Source organism: Diorhabda carinulata, chromosome 4 (genome assembly GCF_026250575.1).
Source record: "Diorhabda carinulata isolate Delta chromosome 4, icDioCari1.1, whole genome shotgun sequence".
In the NCBI taxonomy this organism is placed as follows: Eukaryota; Metazoa; Arthropoda; class Insecta; order Coleoptera; family Chrysomelidae; genus Diorhabda; species Diorhabda carinulata.
The window spans coordinates 31,987,309-32,013,054 of record NC_079463.1 but is presented as its reverse complement, the minus strand read 5'-3'; the positions used below and the strand labels follow the sequence as shown (position 1 = coordinate 32,013,054).

General features: G+C 30.1%; 6 protein-coding genes across 10 annotated transcripts; 4 read left to right on the top strand and 2 right to left on the bottom strand.

Moving 5' to 3' along the window:
- Positions 1–1,160: 1,160 nt before the first annotated feature.
- LOC130892493 (uncharacterized) lies at positions 1,161–2,522 on the top strand. The gene is made up of 2 exons (XM_057797933.1): positions 1,161–1,500; positions 1,551–2,522. The coding sequence occupies exons 1-2, from the start codon at positions 1,498–1,500 to the stop codon at positions 2,505–2,507; spliced, it is 960 nt and encodes a 319-aa protein (XP_057653916.1). The 5' UTR covers positions 1,161–1,497; the 3' UTR covers positions 2,508–2,522.
- Positions 2,523–3,090: 568 nt separating this feature from the next.
- LOC130892284 (dihydropteridine reductase) lies at positions 3,091–5,707 on the top strand. The gene is made up of 5 exons (XM_057797633.1): positions 3,091–3,338; positions 3,394–3,477; positions 3,537–3,780; positions 4,094–4,286; positions 5,399–5,707. Exons 1-5 carry the CDS (start codon positions 3,252–3,254, stop codon positions 5,496–5,498), a joined length of 708 nt encoding a protein of 235 aa, XP_057653616.1. The 5' UTR covers positions 3,091–3,251; the 3' UTR covers positions 5,499–5,707.
- A 633-nt stretch (positions 5,708–6,340) lies between these two features.
- On the bottom strand, positions 6,341–7,140 carry LOC130892600 (splicing factor 3B subunit 6). The gene is made up of 2 exons (XM_057798078.1): positions 6,997–7,140; positions 6,341–6,806 (listed from the first exon to the last, which is right to left on the bottom strand). Exons 1-2 carry the CDS (start codon positions 7,024–7,026, stop codon positions 6,471–6,473), a joined length of 366 nt encoding a protein of 121 aa, XP_057654061.1. The 5' UTR covers positions 7,027–7,140; the 3' UTR covers positions 6,341–6,470.
- A 269-nt stretch (positions 7,141–7,409) lies between these two features.
- Positions 7,410–8,227, top strand: LOC130892845 (coenzyme Q-binding protein COQ10 homolog A, mitochondrial-like). Its single transcript, XM_057798518.1, has 2 exons — positions 7,410–7,614; positions 7,666–8,227. The coding sequence occupies exons 1-2, from the start codon at positions 7,499–7,501 to the stop codon at positions 8,117–8,119; spliced, it is 570 nt and encodes a 189-aa protein (XP_057654501.1). The 5' UTR covers positions 7,410–7,498; the 3' UTR covers positions 8,120–8,227.
- Positions 8,228–9,009: 782 nt separating this feature from the next.
- LOC130892840 (ankyrin-repeat and fibronectin type III domain-containing 1) lies at positions 9,010–24,544 on the bottom strand. 5 transcript variants are annotated; one of them, XM_057798506.1, is made up of 12 exons: positions 24,378–24,544; positions 21,351–21,477; positions 21,043–21,215; positions 19,041–19,181; positions 18,692–18,761; positions 18,465–18,635; positions 18,037–18,408; positions 17,725–17,976; positions 15,186–15,480; positions 14,860–15,128; positions 12,655–13,418; positions 9,010–11,502 (listed from the first exon to the last, which is right to left on the bottom strand). In XM_057798506.1, the coding sequence occupies exons 2-12, from the start codon at positions 21,452–21,454 to the stop codon at positions 11,201–11,203; spliced, it is 2,913 nt and encodes a 970-aa protein (XP_057654489.1). In that variant the 5' UTR covers positions 21,455–21,477; positions 24,378–24,544; the 3' UTR covers positions 9,010–11,200. The 5 variants fall into 5 exon arrangements, with proteins under 5 accessions (XP_057654489.1, XP_057654490.1, XP_057654493.1 ...); XM_057798507.1 differs by lacking the exon at positions 19,041–19,181; XM_057798510.1 differs by lacking the exons at positions 21,351–21,477; positions 24,378–24,544 and having other exon boundaries at positions 19,041–19,185.
- Positions 21,691–23,429, top strand: LOC130892842 (uncharacterized). Its single transcript, XM_057798513.1, has one exon. The coding sequence runs from the start codon at positions 21,801–21,803 to the stop codon at positions 23,262–23,264; it is 1,464 nt and encodes a 487-aa protein (XP_057654496.1). The 5' UTR covers positions 21,691–21,800; the 3' UTR covers positions 23,265–23,429.
- Positions 24,545–25,746: the final 1,202 nt, after the last annotated feature.

Genomic DNA, 25,746 nt, shown 5'->3' with positions numbered 1-25,746 from the left:
ATCAATAAATATTTCTGTTTATTTAATTTTTGTAAAGTCTCGTAATATACGTGAATCTTTTGTATAAAACTTTTTGTTTCTTGTCCATGAATTTTAGTATTTCTAACTAAACTAATAATTTCTGCTACTTCAATTTTTTTAGTACGCCTGTGATAGTCTAAAATGTATTCAAATTTTGATAAATAAATGTGAAAAAATGAATAAATAACATAAACATAACCTCAAACTATATTCAAACGGGGAGATTGACATTTACGTACATGACAATCAAATCTTAAGCCTAGTTTACATCAGTAGAGTAAATCAACAAACCGGTAGATTAAAACTGGAGTACAGTGAAATTGTTCTATTTACTCTATCAGAGAACGTTTTTAGTATTCTAGGGTTACTAGTAAAAACCTTATCATTGACACTACTAATTTACTATCAATATTTTTCTTTCGAGTCAAATTAATAATCGCTAATTATTTGGCTCTTAAACTGATTCGGAATAAGACCAGCGAACAGAGCTTAATTATTAACGATATCGATGTGGTCCGTGAACACAGAACTGTTACTTAAAATTGAGAACTAATGCTTATTTGTACCGGCATTCAGCGACCCACGAATGACAATTTTGAAAGTCCGCTACTGATCAGATCCACACAAATATAATACTGCTTTGTTAGCTATTCTAAATCAATTAAAAACCTATGTAGAATCTCTATAATGGGTATGCTTGATTACGAACTTATCAAGGATCTGGATTTGCCATGTACGACGAGCAATCAAATTTTTAGTCCTCTAACAAGAACTCGAGATGTACTATAACTGATTCGTAATCAATAATTAAAAAAATTATAACTGAGTTAACTGCGAACAACAATTTTGAAAATGCGCATGTGATTAGTCCCCAAACTGATTCGGTACAAACTAATTTCAATAGCTTTTTTCCCTGTAGATAATTTGAACACTTTCAAAAGCGCATGCTTTGTTCAGAAATTGTTCTAAGAGTGCATTCCTCCGTTCTGTGCTCCACGAACACAATATTTTTAACTCCACACCACGTGTTTTATTACCACCGCGAACACACAATTTCAAACTGCGCACAAATCTGATGACAGAACGAGTTCAGGATCTCTACTACGAACAAAGCTAATGTAAACAAGGCTTTAATAAGCAGTAGTAATTTAAGCTTCTATTTACAGCCACAAGCGCTTTAGGAATATGAAAAATAACTAATTTTTGATGAAAGTGTCGATAAATTTATTCATCTTTCATATAATGTGCAAAATGTTTTCAAGCAACTCCGTATTACAGAGAATATAGTTTATAACGAATGATTTGAAAAAATATATCTTCGATTCGAATTAACTACTAATTTATTTTCGACTTTGAGAATAGCCCTGTAGAATTCCAATAACAAACTAACATAACCTAAAAACCATATGTATTGAAGAATCACATCGGAAAGTCAACATTATGTAGATTTCTTAAATAACTGGAATTATTTCAAAAATGGTAAGTATAACGATTTATTCGTTTTATATCATAAAAAAATTCGTTTTCAGGAAAACGTACCTAAAGCATCCAGTACTCCAAAAATCATAAAAGGGAGACCAAGTATCAGAACTATGAAATTAGTTCAAAGCCCAATTGAAAATAGATTAGAAGAACGTTCAAATTCTGAACAGGACTTATCCTCCTTCTCTTCTTCAGAGGGCGACGATCTTAGTCACGAAAATGATTTACAAGGAATATTAGGAGCAAATGAGTTGAAAAGAAGGAGAACTGTATTGAAGGAATTGGAAGATAGGTACAAATCTGTGTCACATAAAGTGAAGCAAGAAAAGAAACAAATTAATGAAGAAAAATTTTCTATTTACGTATACTTGGGCATATTCTCTATTTGTGCATTACTTTTGGGTTTTTTATATCTTGTGCCCAGAGGAGACACAGTAAATGGTCAGATAACATTTGAAAATTTAGAAAACGAATTTTTTTCTCAACAAAAAGATTTTTGGTTAAGCGTTAAGGTCGCAATTAATGACATTATTGAATTAAACCAACCAAAATCTGTAATATTCCTGTATAAAGATGTGAACACTATAACGAATCTACTCAAAAAAGTATCAGAATATGCTTCACTACGAATTTGTAATTCCAATAAACCCCTAAATATATCTGGTAATTATTTAAGAAGAAAAGAAATCCTTGAGGATTATGGTAAATTTATAGTCGAGGTGCGAAGTAAATTGAAAACGAAATGTGTAGTGATAATCAACAACTTGGATGAAGTACCTGGTACTTCAGCCCAAGCGTTTCACAGTTTATGTGATGAGTACAACCCAGTGGAAGAAAAAGTTTTGTTTTTGTTCACATTAAAAGTGGACGAATTTCCAAAAAATAATTATAAATTTGTTGAACAAAAACTGAAGGAACTTTGGAGTGATTTACACGGTGATAAATTTTATCCTTTGTATACTAGAATATCTATATTCATATTACCAGTGATGTCAGAAAATTAAAAATATTGTTTAGAGTGTTTATTGTTTTATTTGTTAAAACGTTTAACCAAAAAATTAATTATCGGCGTTTAAACGTGTAGAGTTGAATCTGTGTGTTAAAATATTCACCGTCAATAAAATCAACACCTTTTTGCTGTATCTCAATAATAGATGTGTCAACTAGGCTGTTGATAAAATCTCAATATCATTAATCGATTTATTACTAAACCGTTTTTGAATGATATATCGATAGTTCGATTATGTACTTTCTCATTTAAAATTTAATCTACTGTATTTTATTTATATTATATAATGTTTTTCCTCTCTTTTTCGCATATTATCTTGAAAAAACACAACTTTGTTTAAACAAATACTCTAATCAGATAGCTAGTATCTACTTAACGAGAATCACTTCGAACAACACCACTATAATGATAGTAGTGATTTAAATTTCGCCTACACGTTCAAATTTCTATTTTTAATATTAAAAATTACTCAAAAATATATATTTTTTTGTTTAACATATCAACAAAAATCAATCTACCGAGATAAACTATTGTTTTGTAATAACTAGATACAATACCAGCGCCGATGAAATCGCACCATCACTAGTTTATAACATTTTTAAGTTTCAATCATAATAACAGATTAGAATAAGATCATTGTCAACAAGTCTCGCTTGGTTGATCTCAATAACAGTGTTTCATTGCCTTCGAAAGTAAAACGTTATAGTTTTCCAATTTTACTAAAAATATTTCAAGAAACATGACTTACGCTGGTCGAGTAATTATTTACGGAGGAAGAGGAGCCCTAGGAGCTAAATGCATTTCTCATTTCAAAGCAAATAATTTCGTAAGTGTTATTAGATATAAATATTGACAAAAATAAACATATGGTATGTTTTTAGTGGGTAGCATCTATCGATTTATCAGAAAATACAGAAGCAGATTTAAACATCTTGGTAAAAAAAGAGGAATCCTTACAACAACAGGTAAATTTTTTATTTCCTCGTATGTTAGGATGTATTAATAATTCGATTTCGTTTTTCAGGAATCTTCAATTTTATCTCTTGTTAATTCATCTTTGAATGGTTCAAAACTTGATGGAATCTTTTGCGTTGCTGGAGGTTGGGCTGGTGGAAACGCATCATCAGATTTAATCAAGAATACTGAACTAATGTGGAGCCAAAGTGTGTGCAGTTCATTGATTGCTGCTTCTATAGCAGCACACCATTTGAAAGAAAATGGAATTATCCAGTTAACTGGAGCCAAAGCAGCTTTAGAAGGAACTCCAGGTAAATAATGATAAATTTTTTATAAAAATAAGATCACAAGATGTTAATTTATGTTGAAAGATATGGGAAAACCATGATTTCTTACTTTGGGGAATACCATTTAGTAGTAAAACCACATATTGATAGTATATTTTCCTTTTTACTATGAGTCATTAAAATTATATTTTAATTTGAATTCTTAAAATTCTTGTATGTTTTTCGTAAGGATTTTTCATATTTTTTATGAAAATTATCAAAAAGTGACCTAAAATGAGCACAAAAAAATAAAATTATATTTTTAGATAGTTTGTAAGGATAGATTTAAAATATTTAGGTATGATTGGTTATGGTTTGGCCAAAGCTGCAGTACATCATTTGACGAAATCGCTGGGTCAAAAAGACAGTGGTCTTCCGAATAATGCAGTGGCTGTTGCTATTCTGCCAGTGACTTTGGACACACCCATGAATAGAAAATGGATGCCGAAGGCAGATTTCTCCACATGGACTCCTTTGGAATTCATTGCCGAGTAAGTCCATATTTAATTTTTTACAGGAGGAGTTTATTTTTATTTGTAAACAAACTTTTTTAATTTCTAGCTATTTTTGTATCATCTGTTAAAGTATTTATTTGTTTAATATTTTCTTTAGCTTCCAAATACTTTTTAATGGTTATATGTTCAAGGAGGGGTCAAATTTTAAAAATAATTGTGTTTATAATATTTTTTTCAATCTAATTATTATATTTCTATTTTGTATTTGATCTTTTCTGGTGTCACAATTTATTTTGGGTGAATATTTCAATTTTGTTGTTTGTGTTTTACATTTTAGTGGATTTTCAAGTACCCAACTTTCGTTACTACAAAAAATTTATTTATGAACATTCGTTTAGATGTTTTAGTCCTTTTTTTCGAGAAAATATCTATTTAACACTTAAACTGCCCCGTTAAGTTTTCATTAGTAACTCCTTTTTTGATTTTCCTTGTTTCATATATAAACTTTTAAATCTATTCCACATTTTATTTTCAGCAAAAATAATTAAATCGTTTTCAAACACATTTTTTTATGTAAAAAGCAAGCAATAGAGGGTAAACCCAATTACACTCGAGTGAAGCCTGCCTTGTGGAGTTGCCTGTGGATATTGATCTTAACCTTCTGTAGGAGTCCTAATAAATTAACATTCTGGGCGTCTGCAGGTGAGCTCGGTGCTCATGAGCCTTGTCTACCTTTCGAGTAGGTCTTGCAAATACTGCTTTAGGTGTTGGACAGCTGGGAAGAGCATCTGCCTTGATAGTATCTATAAAACAGTGTCAGTTCAACGACCTTTTTTTATGTTCTAAGCTGTCCAAGTTTCTGGTCAACTCAGGACCTATAAATTGAATTGCTTTCTTCGGTATGTTTGGAAACCAAGCTCCAAATGTGCAAGCAATATTCCAAATATGTATCTGTTGCGGAATATATAGCTCATATTGCTCAAAACCCAAGAATCGAATTTGCGGTATGATATTTTATGTCCAGACAGGACCAAATCCTGTGCTGAGTTCCAGTTTACTTACTGCGATATAAATAAATTTGAGTAATTAAATATACGTTTTAAGAAAGGTTGTGAAGTCTATAAGGGAAAATTATTATTTGTTTTCAGTTTGTTTGTCCGATGGGCATCTGGTAAAGACAAACCTCTAACGGGTAGTTTACTAAAGTTAGAAACAAAAAATCATCAGACTGATGTGACTCCAATCTAGAATTTTATTCAGATTAACTACCTGATTGAACATGGACCAACGCAAAGCTCTCTGATATTATTTTTATTTAAGATTCAATCTGTAATCTCGTAAAAACTTGGTTGTTTGATATTGTTGTACTGTTTTACATTTTATATAATTGTTTGAAATTGTACTTTACAATTTATTTTTTATGAAGTTATTTTTGAATAAAATATTTTGATGTTGCATTTGTTGAATTATTTATTTTACCAATTTACTTATTGTGAGGGTTGGAGGATGATTTTTATAGTTCTTGGGGAGAAGATTCGTTATTTTGTTAGGAAATTATAAGAAAAACACTTAATAATTGTAATGGATTTGGGTTTTTGTTCAAGATCATTGCAAAATAAATAGATTTTACAAAAACATTAGTGTGAAAAATAGAGATTTTTAAACTGAAATTACTCTCCATTTTGATCCATCAATCTGTAGATTTCAAGTTATTAGAAATAAAAATACACAAAGAAAATCAATTTGTGTTATTTTATGAACGAGATAGAAATACAATGTAAATATTCCAATATCCGGCCTTTGGTTATAAATATTCAATATTACCTGGTTAGGTTACCCACAATGGATTAAATCCTCCTCCAAAAGGGATTTTACGACCAAATAGTCATCTTTGATCCTGCTAGAGATCCCAGTTGAGTTGAGCGACCCCAGTAATAGATTAAATCCGACCAAAACAACTTTTGAGACCAAATAGTTACATACAAAAACCACTTTTCTTCATTTATTTGATTATTCTCTGTAGCAGATTTTTGTTATAATCCGAAAAATGAATTCGTAAGGAAATTGTTTGGTTATGTTCTAAATTTTTGTTTATGTACCTTATAAACCATGTTTTTAATTCGATTTATTTATAAAATTGACAAATTGTTCAAATATTTTACACATATTAACTTAAATCTTAAAGTATATACATTATTTCTCAATAGAGTAAATTAAACTTTATGTATTAATTCCATACTTTGATTTCATTTTATCAATTTCTTCTTGTTTCTTATCGATGTCTGTCTTTTTAAATGCCTTGTTAGCTTGATAATACAAAACAACTAGGTATCTGTTACATACATTGAAACCGGATAAATGATCACAAGCATTTTTTGCATCGAATATATCTTCAAAAACTACAAAAGCGGTTCCTCTAGTTTCGGGAGTGTTTCCTACACGGATTTGTCTGATTGCTCCATATTTACCAAATATATCATACATTTCTTCACCAGTTATTTTATACGGTAGGTTTCTAACGTACAAAATTCTGTTAATTTCAGGTGGCAAACGTACCTAAAATAATACGTATAAATAATATAAACAATATATACTAAATTTAGAAATATGTTAAATACAATAATAAAAATTGGATTTCTCAAAAATAACGTTATTTAATTAAAATAATGATTGTATTGTTGAGATACATACATAAGTAGGCGAGGTAGTTCAATTTTACTATAGAATTAAATATATAAGAACTTACGTTTGCCTTTCTCTGCATTGCCATAGCCATTTTTAATAAAGTATAATATAACTCTATTTAATCAGAAATTTGTTTACACTTGATATAGTATAAAGTATGGGACGAAAATTGGAGAATTTATAACTAGTTGACTTTGACAGTAAAAATTCATTGTGTTGGTAGCACTTAATACCATGGTACTATAATTATAAGAGTGCTGTCACATGTAGAGGTTTCCAGAATAAAATTACCATAAAATCTTATGCTACCGGAAAATAGAAAAATGGTGACACAAATATAGTAAATATTTATTATTATTTAAAATTGAAAACATATTTTTCGCTAGTATAGAAAAATATAATTTGCATTTGGTTGTTTTTAAAACCCTTGATTTATCCGCCTTATAGGATCATACCCTAACAAAACCAAAGTGTTCTGTGGATTATATGATGGATTTAAGGTTATGGCATTTTGACAAGAATTTCATCTCAAAACCAAAATTTCAATTGGGGCTTAAAATGAAATGCCATTTTCACAAGTTAGAAATGTCTTATTTGCTCCATATGTTCGATATGGAATTAGATATTACTATCGTACATCGAATAAAGAAAAACGATATATAGCCAGAAAATTAGTTGGGTAAGTCTAAACCTCGTCTTACGATATATTTTTTAAACGTCATTGTTTTAGTTTTGCTAGACAAGATATTTACGAAGTAATATCAGACGTCAAACATTATGAAACGTTTTTACCATTTTGTACCAAATCTACAATATTGAAATACCAACCCAAAGAACTTCATGCCAATTTGGAGATTGGTTTTCCTCCTATCGTCGAAAATTATACTTCGCACGTTATTTTAGATAAACCATATTATTTAGAAGCGAAATGTTTCGATGGCAAGCTTTTTGATTACTTAGAAACGAAATGGATATTCAATCCAGGGCTTCAAAGTAATTCAAAAACTTGCATTATAGATTTTTCGATAAAATTCAGATTCAAATCTGTCTTTTATTCGCATGTAGCTTCAATTTTCTTCGACAAATTAGTTCAACAAATGGAAAATGCCTTTTTAAATGAAACTGCAAGGAGGTATGGACAGCCTTCAGTACCTCTTTATATACTCAGTCCTACCAAAAGCTGACATTCGTGAATTTGATTAGTGACAATTGTTTTTAATTTATTTATATTTTGAAGTATTATTGTTATTTATATGTGTTGTTTATTGATAATTATACGTTTTTACGTAAAATATTAAATGGTTACCATTTTTAATTTGTATTAATATACAAAAATATGAATACTTGATTTAAATCTCCTCTAAGCTCTCCATAATTCTCTTCTGTTATTTGTAACTTAAATTTTCTTCTTGATAACAACAATTTAATTAATCAGACTTGTAGAATAAAAACTAACGCAACTTCCTGATTTCATTCTAGTTAAAATCGTTAGATTCCTGCAAATTTTCAATTTTTGTAAAGTACAAGTACCTTACTTCTAAGAACCAAATGGTCTCTTCGCATCGTACCATAGAAGATCCCATAGGGGTTTAGGTGGCCCCAGCAATAGATTAAAGCCAGTTAAAAGGACTTTTGGTACCAAAAGGTCACCTCTGAACCTACCAGAACGATTTAAGTGACCCCAGCAATAGATTGAATACTCTAAAGTTACTTTTAGGACCAATTCTCCTGACAGAGATCCCAGTTGAGTTGAGTGACCCCAGTAAAAGATTTAATCAGGTCAAATGGGTTCGTAGAACCAAATAGTTACCTCAGATCATGTCAGCGGAAATTCCAGATAGGTTTTGAGGACTTTTGTTGAATAATTATTTCAGGATTTAGGTCTATTTTAATGTTTATTTTTTCTTTATATAGAAGATTTTTAACCTTTGGCTTTAGGTTTAGAAAAAAGGGTCAAAGTCATATCAAAAAGTGAAATATTAAAAGAATACGCCTGAAATTGAAAAAAATCCATTAAAATCAGAATTCAGTGTAAAAGGGTGGATCCAAATTTCTTTTTAAATTGAAAATACAATCAATTTCATCATTTTATTTACAAACATTCATTTTATATATACAATATGTTAATATATTTATTTAGATTAAAAATAACAACGATATATTTGTGTTCTATTTAAAATTGAATTTCTATCACACTTTGGTTTAAAGTCTCTATAAATATATGCATGGAATAAATTTTAAAATGTGAATTTACTAAACGTTTAAAAAGAATTATCACATTCTCGGTACCAACACAACAAAATAATTAAATACTTTAATGGAATCCAGGATTAAGAACAAAAAAGAAAACTAAGGTGCTTAAATAACATCGATTTTAGGCCTATTTTGATAAATAACAAATTTTTTGTAGGAAATCAATTCGAATTAAGACTTTTGGTGGAGACTACATCATCAGTTTGTCTTCGGCACCTACACAAACAAGTTTACCCTCCAGGACACACCAAACTGGAGGAAAACGAACTAGCAGACTTGTTAGAATAGGGGAGGATAAACCCTTTAGGTTAAATCACTGGAAAAGGAAAAAAAATTGATAAAGACTGAAATTAGGTCAAAAATACTCCAAAATAAAAATTATTTCCTCAAAAAAAAATATAAAAAAGGACCGATATTTAAGAAATTGATGATGATGAAGGAACGGAGCTTTAATTGGGGAACAGTTGTGATATAAAACAGTAAATTTATGTTTTAGACTGCAGTGATTTTCAAAGTGGTCCAGGAGGGGTACACGGGAAACTCAACATGAGTGTACTTGAATTTCCTTATAATTAGATTTGATTTTATGGCGAGTTTATAATATGGTGTAACTTATCGACTATAACTAGTAATAAGAAGTGTTTTGAAAATGGTTTAAGAGGGAAAAAAAGTATGGAAACTTCTGTTTGAGAGGGATGTGATAATTCTTTTACATCAAAATGCTGAAGGGCATCCCCAAGCGTACGAATTTTGTTATAATCTAAATATTTACCCCGTGAAAAATATCTGTTTCCAAAAATTTAAACGTAAATTACTTCTAAATAAATAAATTCGAAATATAAAAAATATTTACAATATAAAAAATATATATCACTTATGGAATGTAGATTAATTATTTTGTAAAATAGTACATATCAGTAAAAAAAAATTTGATACGTTTATTAACTGTGTGTCAATATCAAAATGTATGTTTGAAACTCAGTCATTTCCCATAGGCTATCACCATAGGAACCATTATAGAAGAAGAACGTGATATTATTTTTGCCAGTTCTATATTATAATCACCGGAGCATTAAATGCAAAAAAAAACCAACTTAGAGTGTTGATCTAGGAACATGGAGAAATCAAAATGAAGACAACTTGTTTGGGTAACAACCTGGAGGGAAGAACGACCTCTTCTGTGTTCTAGAATGGTCAAATGAAATCGAATACCCGAACCGTCTTCGAAAGCAACAATGAAGTGAAAAATTAAAGGGAATAGGACCGTCCAAAGCTAGAAAAGAAGATATACAGTCACTACGTTCACAAGATCCAGTAGAACCCCGTATCAATAATCAATTTACAGTAAAAATGGCGTTATCTACTTCAGACCAAAACCTAAAGTCTCCATGTACATAAAAAGTCCTCTAAATCTTCTTTTTTATTAGAAAAAAGCAATTTTAATAATGATCTAGCAAGATGGAGAAATCAAAACAGAGACAACAGCTTCAGGTAATAACCTGGAGGGAAGAACGACCTCTTCCGTCTTCTAGAATTGTCAAATGAAACCGAATACCCAAACTAGGTTCATAAGACCTAGTAGATCCTCACATCCATCACTAATTGACTGTTGAAAACGACTTTTTCCACTTCAGACCAAACCTAGAGTCTCCACGTACGAAAAACGTCAAGGAAATTTCCTTTTTTTGAGGTAAAAGGGAAATGTTAATAAACGTAACAGATCAAAATTAATGGAAATATAATATTCGGACGTTTGAACTACGACATTTTTAAAATTTTGCTAAAGTTAATCCTATATCGTCCAAATTTCATCTTATTACTTCTGTTCCCTTTTGTTATAATTCCTCGAACATTTCTGATGTTCTATACCAGAAATTTTTTTTTAATAATTCGTAAGTTATTTTGATGACTTTTTTTTTAAATTTCGTTCCAGAATATAAAAATTTTACAATATATTTCGTTATACAACACGAATCTACTCAACATGTATGTATGTGTTTATTAATTTTTTGCTAAATGATTAACGTGTGTTTACTACTGTGTTCGAGAGCGGCTAATACGTCTTGCTTTTGTCTTACGTACAATCTCCCTTGTCTCCAAGGATTTTGGAGGTGTAACGGTTTGAAATCATCCCTAAGGCAACGCTCTCTGGCGCCTATCACTGCCACTAAACAAAAATTATTCAATTTGTCAACGTCGTATACAGGACCGTCTTTTCCCTTGAGAATTACTGCCATATTTAGTTGTTTTACTACGAGATCCACTACTTCTCTGGCTGTCGTTTGCGGTGTCACGTGTAATTTAAGACTTGTTCCTAGAATCAAAAAATGGCGGTTTGAAAAGAATTTAATCATAAGCAGACCCCTTATGGATACTTAGAAAATATTATTTTATACTAATTTTCATAGAAAAGAGACCAAAACTCAAGACAAATCATGACAAAAAACATACCTAATGTAGAGTTAAAAACATTATTTCAAATAAAATGACTATTGCATCATTATTGACACTCTGTCCGTTTTTGTTAGTAGCATCAATGCTAATATCGATAATTACTTATTTTTTCTCTTGATTTTTTTCGAATAAACCGATATGAAATTGTCATTTTATCAACATTTGTCAGAATAAAACTAACAACTAAATGTAATGTTTTCAATATGAATAAAAATAATATTGTTTTTAAACAAAAGGATAACATGCAACAAACTCGAGTCTAATGCTCCTTCCTTTATTTTTAATTCAATGATCCGATCAACCATCTCATTTCTATTGGTCCTTCCTTAATTTTATATTCGATGATACCAATCTTATGTCTATTGGTCCTTACTTTATTTTTAATTCGATGATCCCGAATAGCCAATCTCATGTCTATTGCTCCTTCCTTTATTTTTAATTCAATAGATCGTACTTAATAAAAAAAGAAGAATTCATCTTTGGTTGGCAATTGACTTAGAAATCTTTTTTTTAATCATTAGATTTAAGCTTAGTTCGTATTGCATTGAGACTTTTTTTCAGAATTCTGTTTATTTCCGATTTTCCCTTTTTTCTCATCTCTCATCTCATGTCTATTGTTCATTTCTTGATTTTTAATTCGATGAGCCTGTCGAGTAATCTCATGTTTATTGCTCCTTCCTGTATTTTTAATTCGATTATTCAGTCGACCAATCTCATGTCTATTAATCCTTCCTTATTTTTAATTCATTGATCCCGATCAACCAATATCATGTCTATTGGTCCTCCCTTTATTTCTATTTCAATGGATCGTACATAAAAAAGAAGAATTCGTCTATTGTTGACAGTTGATTAAGAAATAAAGTTTGATAAAGGAGAAGTTATTTTCGACGATAAACGAGACTTTTCAATTATTTTGCTAATAAATGAAAATATAAAAGTATAAATAAAAAAAAACGTCACATTATCAATATTTAAATTCGTATTATGATAATTAATCTATAAAAATACGTACCGCTGGCTAATCCCGTTTCGTAAGCGGCGAAAACTTGTAAAATACCATTTTCGTTCTTAGTTTCAATTTGTTGACACAACACCGTCGACGAAATACTCTTTTTATCCGAATCTTTAACGCTTTCGACGCACTTCGACGTTTCGTAATCGATACAAGTATTAAAATTGGTTAAACTCCTCGACAAACTCGAATTCAAATCCGGATGCAATAACGTTCTGTTAGTCGATTTCACTTTATCTAATTTAATATTCTGTTTAACGTTGGTCATACTTTTCGAACTGACCATTTTCGATCTGCGCCTTTTATTAAACGAACCGAGAAACGTTTGCGCACCGCAGTCACTATCTGAACTAACACTGTTCACACTATTCGATGTATCGGTAACGTTTACACTGGCCAAACTGTTCGATTGCTTAGCTGTTAGTTTCGGTATATCGGAAGAGGACATGTTGCATATGGTATTAGCTCTGATCCGTTGTTGGGTACACAGCGTGTTTTCGCTTTTGGCCGGCGTGATGCTGCTACTTCTTCTTTTATCTTCTTCGTTTTCAATGGTATCGGTGTAATTGTTCGTACCGAAATCGACGACGGTTAAATTTTGTTCGCTTTTACTGAATTCTGTTATTATGTTCGAAGGGGGGATGCCGTGGCCTGGACCAGGCCAAGATCCTCTTCCGAGGGTGTGTTTTAGAAGTTTTTCTTCGGGTGGTAATTGTAGGAGATCGGTTGTTGTGAAATTTTCTTGTTCTGTTTGTACCAGGCACCTGAAAATTATAAATAAATAAAAAAAAACAAAAATCATAAATTCCCCATTCCCCAAATATTCTACTCAAAAATATTTTGATAAAGTGATTTTTTTATACAAAATAGTACAATTTGAAAAAATACCGATTGAATGTTATAATTTAAGCAATTTTTGGAAATTATTAAAAATTTTGAAAGTTAAAATTTGCCTCTAAATGACATGATTTTTGAATTTTTAGGACAAAAATACATGATATTCCAAAGTTTTTTGTATACTTTCGATATAGAAGTGTATTTTCAATTATTATGTTAAAAAATTCAGAAATTTAACAAAAAATTTGACATGCTTGTATAAAAATTTCAATATTTCCGAAACCATTCGATGTATCGATTTTTTTTACATGAATTAATTTAGAAAACGTGTGTCTAAATGATTTCATTCATATTCGATTTCTTCAGCTTGACATTTGCAAGAAATATACAGGATGAAAGTTGTAATAATTTGTTTTATGGAAAATGAAATTATGAAAATTCATAATATCTAAAATTGTGTAATGGCAACGTTGCAATACAAGTAAATCAAAAGAGGAACGTTGGTACTATCATAGAAAAAATGCAACAGCCTTTTCGTGATTAAAAATTCTTATATAACATTAAGTTGCTCTGAAAATAGAAAATTTTTTTCCAGATTCTCCTAAATTTCAGTAGAAAGGAGTTTTTTGAAACGGAAAGGTCGAAAAAGATATCATTTGCTCGAAGAAAAACCATATAAAAGGCGTAAAATTGAGGAAATATCATAAAAACAGGATTTTCCGGAAAATATATCTACAATTGGACAAAAACACTCGTTAAATTAATCAACAGACAATTTTATATTCTTTTTTTTTTCAAAATGATCGTTTTTTCCCATATATTAACTTCGTTTTAGGCTTTGCGAAAAAATCTTGAACAAAAATATTCAAAAAAAGTGAGGTTACAATAACATTCAAAGTCATTAAACCGTAAGTGAGATACTCCCAATGTTCTTTTCACAAATCTGCCATAAAAATGAAGATTATTTAAAAAATCTTTAGAATACGATAATTTTTCCATTTTTTAGAGCCAAAAATACCTTAAAATCACCTTTTTTTCTCAGTATACTTATAGATGATGCAATTTAATTCGAAAATTTTAATAAACAGACATTTTTATATGATTTTTATTCAAAAACGTTCGTTTTTTCTTCTATATATTAACAAAAAAATACTAACTTCGTTCAGGACTTTGCGAAAAAATGATAAAGAAATATCTTCAAAAAAAGTGAGGTTATGATAACATTCAAAGTCATTAAATAAATGAGATATACTTCCAATGTTTTTTTCTAATAAATCTGCTTTAAAAATGGAAATATTAAAAAAAATCAACGAAATCTGATGAATTTTCTATACTCTAAAAAAATATTTACTTATAGCTAATTCTTACCTTACAGATATACCAGGTGTTACTCGATCCCTAGCAAAAGTAATAACACTCATCAACCACCTAACACTATTCCAAATAACGTTCATCTTCGTCTGCAATTCTTGAAGTTTCAATAATTTCGCTTTGGCAATGGCTATTTCGTTATTGGAAAAAGCTTCTCTGTGAAGGTGATCGGCAGAGGCGATGTCGAGCTCTAAACTACAACTCAATTTAGCGTATTTTTTCGTTATACTCGGTCTGTAAGTGTTGAGATGGATCATTTCGAACACCTTAAAAAATATTCGAAGCGTAAATTCGATCAACAACAATTCAATTTAGTTACGAACCTTGATAGGTAAACTTAACAAATCACCTCTTTGTAATAATAATTCTCTTTGGCCGGGTACGGCGCAAGATAATTCCGCAGAAGGGCAGATAACTATGAAACTAACTTCGTCGTTCAGTTCTATTATATTAGATTCGTAAATTCGATGAGTTATAATATCGTCACTGTTTACATCCATGTAGTTGAATAAACGTTTCGATGCACTTGTTACTAAATCTAAGAAATTCTTTTGGAGTTCTGACGCGTTGTTAACTACTTCTGGACAATTAAGTTGTTTTAAGTAGCCCCATTCTTCACTAAAATTACATTTTTTTATCGAATTGATCGATAATAATAATGAAGAAATTGACAAGCGTCACTTAAATTACACTGTTGCCAAGCTGATTGTAAGAAACGTTCAACCTCATATTTATACGATTTTTTTAAAAACTGAAGTGAATATATCATAAAAACAATTTGTTAAACATCAAGATATCCATAATTAATGATAATTAATATTAATTATAAGAATTATTGTGAATTTTTTTTATAAATATCGTCTAAAATATTTCATTCCAATTTTCTCGTAAGTTTAGTTAAGTTTGACAACATCATATAATCTCAACTGTCATATTGAATAAGAAATGTTTCTTATTAATAATAAGTGAGGTTAGGATTCAAAATGAACTTCCTTTTACATTACACTGTTGCCAAGCCAACTACAAGGGAATATTATAGTCAAATAAAAATTTATACGATTATTTTTAATATCAATAATTAATGATAATTAAACTATTGAAAACATTTCAATTTTATATAAATATCGTTTAAAATAGATTTCCAATATGGTTGAATTTGGTAACATCATAAACAAGCATAATCGCAATCGCCATATTGAATTTTAGATGCTTTCTACTAATAAAATTGTGTGAAAAGTGAGGTTAGGATGTAAAATGAACTTCTTTTCACTTTTACACTGTTGTCTTTTTAATCGAATTTCTTAGTCGATGTTACACAACAAAAAAACAAAATGAAAAAAGAATACATTCTAAATATTAGATTTTTGATGACTCCATTATAACCAAAACCACATTTTATAATCTATAAAACTTATTACAAAAATTTTATAAAAAAAGTTGTCTGAAATACGTCTATCCGATCATATCTGAAATAAAATTACGTTTGACAACATAGCGTATCGTTAAATTTAATTCTCATCACATGACGCAAACGATGTCGCCATATTGAAATAACAATATTGTAAATGTTTATTATTGTTTGGTGTAATAATCAGTAGAAATATATTAATTTTAACCAAAAAAAAAAATCCATAATTAAAACTAATGGTGATTATCTTTTGCAATTTGATTGAAATGCATGGCACAATTAAAAAAGTAGCTTTAAAGTATCATAGACGTACGCAAAAAGGTAAATAAAGTGAGCTAGTTGAGGTTAAGTCTCCTTACAATTTTGATAAAATTAATCAATTATCTATATAATAATTCAACTAGAGATAGATATTTTAAAAGGTATATTATGTACTAAATATTTGAAAAATTGAAATATTTACTTTTTCAAAAAAATACGATACATTTCAAAATCTATTACCCGACGTGTTAAAATTTAAAGATCGAAAATAATGAATTCCAAATTTATATATAGTGTGTTAAAAAAATAGTCTAAAGATTTAATAATTAATAACTTTACAAAAAAAAAGTTGGGGCTCAAAAGTTTTATATCTTAATTTTATCAGTTTAATCCTGTTCTTGTTCTTTTAATAAATAAAGGAAGAAATCACTAAACAAGTGAGCAAAAAAACAAAAAAACACACAGGATCCAATAGACTAAGCTAAAAAAGAGCTGCGAAACAGAATAGATCAGAGGGTTAAGTAAATGAAATAGGAAAGATTGTAGATAAACAAATAAACGACATAAATAATAAAAATATCAAACATACCGGAAGAAATAACTCTGCAAGTACAAGAACAGAAGAAAACAAGCTAAAAAATCTAGTGATGAGTATAAAATCAGATAGAAGAGGTATCCAATAGGTTAAACAAGACAATATCTACAAACAAGGCACTGCACAGAGTATTTTTAAACAAAAAAAGAAATAGATCATAACCAACCATAATGAGGATGAAGGAAGACAATAAACAAATAGAAGAAAAGTAACGGAAGATGGAAATAACAAACAATCTGGAAAAAATAAGATTGAACTGGAGATATGGTCAAACAGGAAGCAAATGATACAATCAAAAAAGAAATTTCACTGTTATCCCCCGGTAGAAGTTATGGATAAATAAGTAGATTTTAAGAGTGATCCTTGGTATTTTGGGAATGACTATTCACATAAATTACTTGTAATGAAGAAGAGAAGCTACAAACATCCGAACCTCGAAATGCTCCGAAAGAACAAAACAATTTAAGCCTCGTAAGAGAAAATTGAATGTAGAACAGAAGCAAATTAAAGATTAAAGTAGATTACCATAAAAGCTGAGAGGAAATAAAACTTTAAAGAAGTAATATAGGAGAAAAATGTAACTAAAAAATGTACTCACGAAGTAACGTGTGGATTATCCCTGATTTTGCAGTGAGGTAGTATATTGGGCGATTTGGAACTAACAATAACCTCGATAGTATCCACCGAGCTTTGCATTTTCAAATAAGCCAAATACAATCCTCTGTTGAGCTTCAAACTGGAAACTTGATGATAGTGAATTTGCTGTTTAATGCTAGCCATTAACATTTCAGATAAATTGTGATCATCGCTCAAAACTATCTTCTTGAACACTTTGCTCATTGGTAACCATCTAAAAAGAAAATTGAACGATTTTCCTGTAACAAAACATCATTATTTATAATAGTTTTACCTGGAATTTAATAGAGAAACGTTCCTGGGCGATTTTACGTAATTAACGATGCTCAATACCATGGTCCCTCGAGAATCCTTCAAAGGTTTGTGATAAATCTGTCCCAAATCTTGAAGACAGAGCAACGATTGCATCTGTATGACCGCCGAAAGTATCTTCTTTCGAAAATGTATCCTCGAAGAGATATGTTTTTCCATTTCGAATCTTAAAACTTTCGTTTCGTTCCATATACAAGACACTTTCATCAACCAATATAAATCAGTGTGGATACAACTGGGAAATATTTCGTCGATTTCGATCACAGGTAAAAAGTCTTCGTTCGTTAATAGTACTCTGTCTTCATGGTAGAGGATGCACGCCAAGTATATACCTCTGAAATAAAATATATTTTTTTTTAATATTCAATTTTCAATAAGATTAATATATACCTGTGTAAATTTCTTTGGAATTTACTAGCGGCCGAAAATAACTGTTTTATGGTAGTTTTCCTTTTTTGTATTTTTCTGAGGGGTCCGTGAGATTCTAGGATTTCGTTTCCTGGCCTATACTGCCTTACCTCTTCAATTAATTGATCTAACTGTTCAAGTTGAGCTGCAAACCTGCAAGAATCATGAATAATTAACGATTCATTTGATATTTTATATTAAATATTTACCTATTTACATTAGTATCTAAAGATATCCTTGTCTTATCAAATTGACCCTGTTGAGCAACATTGTAAAGAGCTGAAATCAAAAGTATGTTAAATTTTTTAAAATTCATTAAGCATATACAACCAAGGATTTATGCTATTGTATCTGTAATTAACCATGGTTTATTTAAACTTGAAACCTAAATATCATTGTATTAATAGGAATTGTAGTTAACCATGGTTTAAGTATATCTCGTAACCTAACTTCCATTGTATTAATAAAAATATCATTAAATATCATTTGTTTTTTTATAAAAGTGACATTTTTTTACCTCCTTTTCACTAATTATTGTATATTAATTGTCAATCTTACCGGGTATATGATTTGGTATTTTAGTGGCTCCTTTACGTAAAATTTTTGATTTTTTCTTTTTGATTTTATACCCAACAAGAGGTAAGACCCTTTCAGTTTGGAGTTTAGCTATTTCCATTTTGAATTTACCCATCAAATTATCTAGCTAAAAAATAAAAGGTAACAAAAAAATACTGTAAACAGAAAAAAATAGTGGAACAAAATAATAATTAAATTAAAATGGAAATTTAGATGTTTGTGAAGTCTTTCTTTTGGAATATTTGATGTTAACTGGAATTTTTTGTGTTTTTTCCTTCTTCTTTCCGGTATGTGATTAAAATATACTGATTTACAGGAAACCAAATTTCCTGTTTAGTTGCGTTTCAAATTGATACATATCTTAATATTCAGTTAATAAACATCAAAAATACTTGGGTTTTTTCTATTATGTTTTGCAATCCGTTAGACCAATTAACATTAAGCAAAATAGTATGATTTGAATACAAGTATCTAAGCTAGAGATCTGGCATCAAATCAAATTTTCTTGCACGGTTTAATCCATATTGTTCCTGGCTATTGTCCAGTAGATTAATTGCCAGATGGTCTGGATGTAGTCTGCTTACATAAGTTGCGCTGTTTCTCAGGACTATAGGAACCTTTAGGTCCCTACGTATCACATCGTTAGACACATACCAAGGGGCATTAACAATATGGCTAAATAGCTAAATAGTTTGGATTCAAATCTTTCCAGTATAATCGATATTGGAGTTACATTCCAAATTGGTTTTGTAAAATAACAAAAGGTAAGAAAAATGTGTGAAGAGTAGAAAAAAAGACAGAAATTTATAATTGTCTCCAATCACCAATTTACTATATTCTGTTGAAACTTATGATAAAATGTTATTAGTCATTAAGGAAATAGTAAAAAACGAAACAATACAAAAATAAAATACTGATTAGACCGAAAATAACTTACAATTAACACAAAAAAAATTATAGAATAGAATGTATATTATAAAAAGCAATAACAATTATTAGAGAATATACCTCTTGTATAAATAAATTTATATTATTAATGTTTTGTACATTTGGAACTATATTTCTAAATAATTTTAATTATAATTGTTCTAATAATTCTCCTAGTGAGGCGCGAAATGTTAAAAGAATAAAATTCTAATAAAAAATCAACAAGAAGTTTCAACAATTAAAAAAAATAAGTTTATGATTATAGTAAGTGTATCTTTGAGCTAAAACAGTTCTAAACTACGAATTTTCACTTCAATAAACAATTAGTATTAATAACAATTCAATAATTAACCCGTGATAACCAATGCCATGTATAAATAATTTCCTTTATGTTTTGGGGGTCACTGAGTATACTAAACATTTAAAACTTACCTTAAAATATTCTTTTATGTAACAGCCATGATACTTTTTAATTTTCCTGTTAATAAATAATTTTTTTTAACAAGATACTTGGAAAAAATAGCGAAAATACAACAATAACAATGGATACATAACCTACATTTACGAAACGGTTTTGACTTTTGACATACTTTATAACTATAAATTGAAATGCGATCGGAAACGTTGCAAATACTGAGGTAACAAACAACCTTCAAACTTTTAATTCGATGACGCACTATATACGAAAAATACAGCTATATAACGAAAGAATAAATTATATACAATAATTGTAAAAGTATTACCGTAACTTTGTACGTCTTTCTTCAATTTGTTTTTTTGAATAATTTTCCTACAAATAATCACATAATTCGTATTTAAAATTCATACTTATATTTAAATGCCATAACTTTTACGAAAAAATACGTTAAACATTTAAAGGGCAGATAATACCGAACGGGATCGTTAGAATACATTCAGGATTTAACCCAAGGATATATTAATACGATGTAGTTGTATTAGAATTCCATTTCTGCTGTAAGCTTGATATTAATTGAAAAGTTATAATTAAAAATAACAATTAATAAAAGTTTGTATTGTGATTAATAAATGGAAGTACCTCGAACTTGATTTCCGAGTTGTTCTGCGAGTATGTTTCCGCTTGGTATAAAAATAGCGGGCAACGTCTTTGAACGTAATAATGGTGGACATTTTCTGCCTATCCGTCTGGTCCCTTCATAACTAACTGAAGCTGCTCTTTGATCCGTTCGGCAGAGTATCGTCATATAAGCACTAATAAAAGGTTTGATTTTATAATAAGTTTGGTTAATTTCGAAAATAAAGAAAAAGAAGAAGATTGAATATAACCGGAAATTGAATAGAAAACTTAATATTTGATATTTACACCACTAGATGTCGTACACTTACCTTTCATTTAATTGTACCTTCTTTTTCTTGAAAACCTTTTTGATCCTAAGTAAAATAAAGGCAGCCCGATCAATGCTAAGAGATTGCCGTTTCTTTTTATCCATATTTCGTTAAAAGCGAAAGATATCTGTAATAAATTTTAGTAAAAAAATTAAACGTCAAATAGACAGTGTTGCCACTGTGATTTGCGTTTTATTAAATTTTAATTATTTTTATCTATTAGTTTGTTGACTTTTAAAGAAAATATTTAAAATTGTAATAAATCAAGATATTTTTTTTATTTTACGTTGGTAGGCCAATAATTTGATATTAACATAGATACCTATGTACAAACAAAACGTTTTTGACGTTAACTTTGTTGACATTTATTATTAATCTCGTAGTTGTTCGCTCAGTCAAAAGTACTTATTGTTCTCACAGTTCAACAAAACCATTTTCAAAATCCGTGCAATGAATATTCGCGAGCGGCTCCAAACAGCTTACGAAAATGTCATGTTTAACGCCGACGCCACCTGGAGCGATGAATTTAGCCTCTATAAACAAGCAAATATGAATTTACTTATGCGAGAAAAAGCCCTACAAGAAAAAAAATATGAAGAACTCCGACCAAGAACAGTTAGAGACTGTATCCCAGAGAGTAGACTGGCGAAATACGGAAATTACGAATACAACGAATCTAGGGAATTATCGTACACCCCCGATGACATTAGACCGAGTACAAGTACCGAATATGATTTTACCGGGGAGAAAGAGAAAGAGCCGTGGATGTTTGATGAAGTCGACAGGCTTTTCAAGTCTTACACCGATGCACCGGAGCCTTCATTAAACGCCACAGAAGAATTAAACAGAATCAAATTCTCCAACAATTTCGAATCACCGTTTATGAAGTGCAATTCTTTAGCGGAATATTTGCTTAAACTCCGTATAACCAAAGATAGTGTTCGAAGATTGTGGGAGGATAAATCCCCGGAGCCGAAATCGTCCGAAGTACATCAACCGACCGAAGACGAGAAATCGGTTAAACCGCCAGCTGATTACGACGTTGGGTATTTAGAAAGTGACAATGCGGATCGTCCGAGCGCTCCGTCCAGTTCGGAGGTTAAGAGTTCGAACGCAAATCAACCAGAACCGTCACAGAATCGTCGATCGTATTCGGCAGTGTTGCAGGGTTGCGTTTCCGAAAATAAAATAGCCCCGCCGATACAAAACCCGATGACTGTATTGGGTAAAAAGAGCGTCGCCAATTTCCCTAGACTTTTTCCGAACGTATCGAATTCTCGAAGTGTGCAGTTGGACAACACCGCCGGTTATCAAAACGCGAATGCGGCACCTCAAAGCAGATTATTCCCTTTAAGGCAACAATCGGTGAGATACCAACAAAATTATACTCCCAGCAATTACCAATATCCGACTTTTCACGCGCTTACTTACAATTCGTCCCAAAATTATTTACAGCCTTTTTATAACCCAGTTTTCTTTCAAAGGGCCGTTCCTATTAACCAAACGTACGTTCGCCCTTGCACGTTTAAATCATACAATAGTTTTTCTTCAAATATACATAGATCCGAGAATAAACCTTGTAGAAACAAGTCGAGGAAAAGAAGAGATCTCGTTCAGAAGAGTAGAACTTTGTCGACAGATAACCTCCAAACGGATAAAAAAGAAGAAGAAACCGCGCCTAATTTGAGCGATGTTGATTCTGAAGAAGCGAGGATCTACAAAGAATTGGACGAATTGGCTATGAGAATGATAAATTCGGTTTTGGACGACCCGATTACGGATCCTATCGTTCCTATAACCGAAAGCCATTCAGAGGAATTGGAAAGACAGGCTTTGGAACAATATAATAACTCTAACGATAACGTTTTTCAAGATTTAGAAAGACAAGCTGCGGAAGAATATGATGAGAATTAAAAAAAAAGTGTTATGATTTTAAGTTACGAAGTTTTTTCTGTGTGTTTTGCATTATGTTCAAATAAAATGGCCGAAGGAAGCCAAAATTTGTTGTATTAAAAATTGCGAATAATATAAATGAAATATTGTAATTAAAACGAATAAATAAAAAAAAGTTTAAAAGTTTCTTCACGGTTTTGGATTTTTTGTAACAAAAAATATCAACTCATAAGTATATTTTAATTCAAATATAAAGTTAATTGTTTTAAAACGCCCTCTAGTTACCGGGGGAAATATTAACAACGTTATTCATTAATAGAATCTACCTTTAATCAGATATATGGTGGGAAGAATAAGCTTAGACGAGCGCGCATTCAAATTTCGAAGGACGATTTTCGCGAAAGTCATGCTAAAATAGCCTACAAAGCCTATAACACATTCCACTAATGACGTGGTGGTTACAAGTGAACGATTAATGCACAACTTCAGTCCAAAATTTTCAATTTTTAAAAAGGTATGTAAATATAACCAAACTTTTAACTGTCAAAATTTGTACTTGACATCGAAATTTTTTTATCGAATTTATTGAATGATTAATTAAACCCTGTAAGTTGTTTGCGTTTATTACATAATATATTCCAATTTCATAAATACGATCCTCATAAATACGGAAGGTTATTACTGTAAGTCAACGCTGAATAAATACAAAATATTGATTTAAACTCTTATGGAAACATGCACGTTACCATGTGAAAATTGTTTTACTTATTCAATTTAGATGATTAAAAAACGATACTACAAAGTAACATTTACAAAAAAATTTAATTTTCAAAATAAGTTTTTCTAGAAATAGATCGTTAACTAAGTTTCGATTTCTTTCACATTATAATGTGAATATGATATATATCTTTATTATTTTAATAACAATTCCAGTCATAGTACTACTTAAATATATAAACATGATCACTATATTAAAAATTTCCGTATAAAAAATATAGAATTTCATTAGTAATTGCCTACTTTGTTTATCAAAAAGGGGTAATATTATCATCATAAACAGAAATTGTGTCATAAACACATAATTAAGTATATTATTAATGATGAATTACATGCACCCGACATATACAGACTTACCATTCTATAATCCAGTAATCAGAATTCACTTATGAGGTGAATTTGGTATAAAAGAAAATATCGGAAGAGAGAACATAATGAAGGGTTGGGATAGCTTAACAGTAGCAACACCGGGGGTTAAAACTTCACGAGGCGGACATAGTTGTGGTGACTATCCATAGTGAATCGATCGCGCAAGAGGGCGTGATCTTGTTCATCATAATATGAAATACACAGCGCATCAGAAGTTACGTAGGTTGCTAATCTAGTGCAATCCTCAGCAAATATTTTATTTAATTATAAAGAGTTATGTAATATAATTATATAATGAATTATGTGTAAACATATAATGATTTAATTTGATAAATTATTATAGGAAAAGTAAATGTTATTTGTATACAAATAAAACGAGGTTAGGAAATTATGTCAAATGGAAATGACTAAGTATCTTTTAGATTTTGTGATGTATTGGATTTCGTTAAATATTGATAAAAATAGTTTTTTACTTGAAGTTTAAGTTAAATTAAAGTGTATTTGAAAGTGTTATTTGGAAGGCAGCGTAATTTTACGAAAAACGCCAATAATAATCAACTAACCTACTAGTGCTGTATGTAAAAATTTTCTATTTTGAGGTTATGTTTTCCTTTGTGTTCGTTTTATACTTCGGTAGTGTGCTTGTTACTGTTTTTTTTCTATTTGTAGAAACTTTTTAGCTTGTGTTGTAGATTAGTGATGTTTTAAAACTTTTTCGGCTATTTTTTTTATCAATTAAAGTAAGTTTGTGTCTTTTAAACCACTTATTGCAAAACCTATATTTGTATTTAATTATACTATTTAATACTTAATTCTTATTGGAAAACTACTATAATAGATAGTTTTACATTTTTTTTGACTTCTTGATGATTTAAATTCATTTCATTACCAAAATGTGATAATAATTTCAAGAAATTGTAAATTTATACAATTTTTTGATTATTTAGAATTTCCGCATTACCTTTGTCGTTCGGTATCTTAGATTCACCACATCTTAGTTATGGCTACTCGAAAAAACTCATGACATCATTGTGTCACGTTTCAAATAAATTGGCTCGAACCAATTATCCTCTTTTCAGAGTACCCTCGGACTCTTCGGGGGCAGTTTTGAGGGGATTAGGGAGGTTTTTTTGAGCTCATGGAGACTTTGAATCAGTTTGCTTCAAACTATCGTTGTACCAAGTTTCAGAACAATGGATTAAAACTAATTTCTTTCCTACCATAGTACCTTCGACACTTCAATGGTAGTTCTAACGAAGTTGAAGGAGGGAGTTCAAGTTTTGTGCCCATTGAGACTTTTAATCAGCTTCAAACTGTTATTGTACCAAGTTTCTAGAAAATTGGTCAAAACTACTAC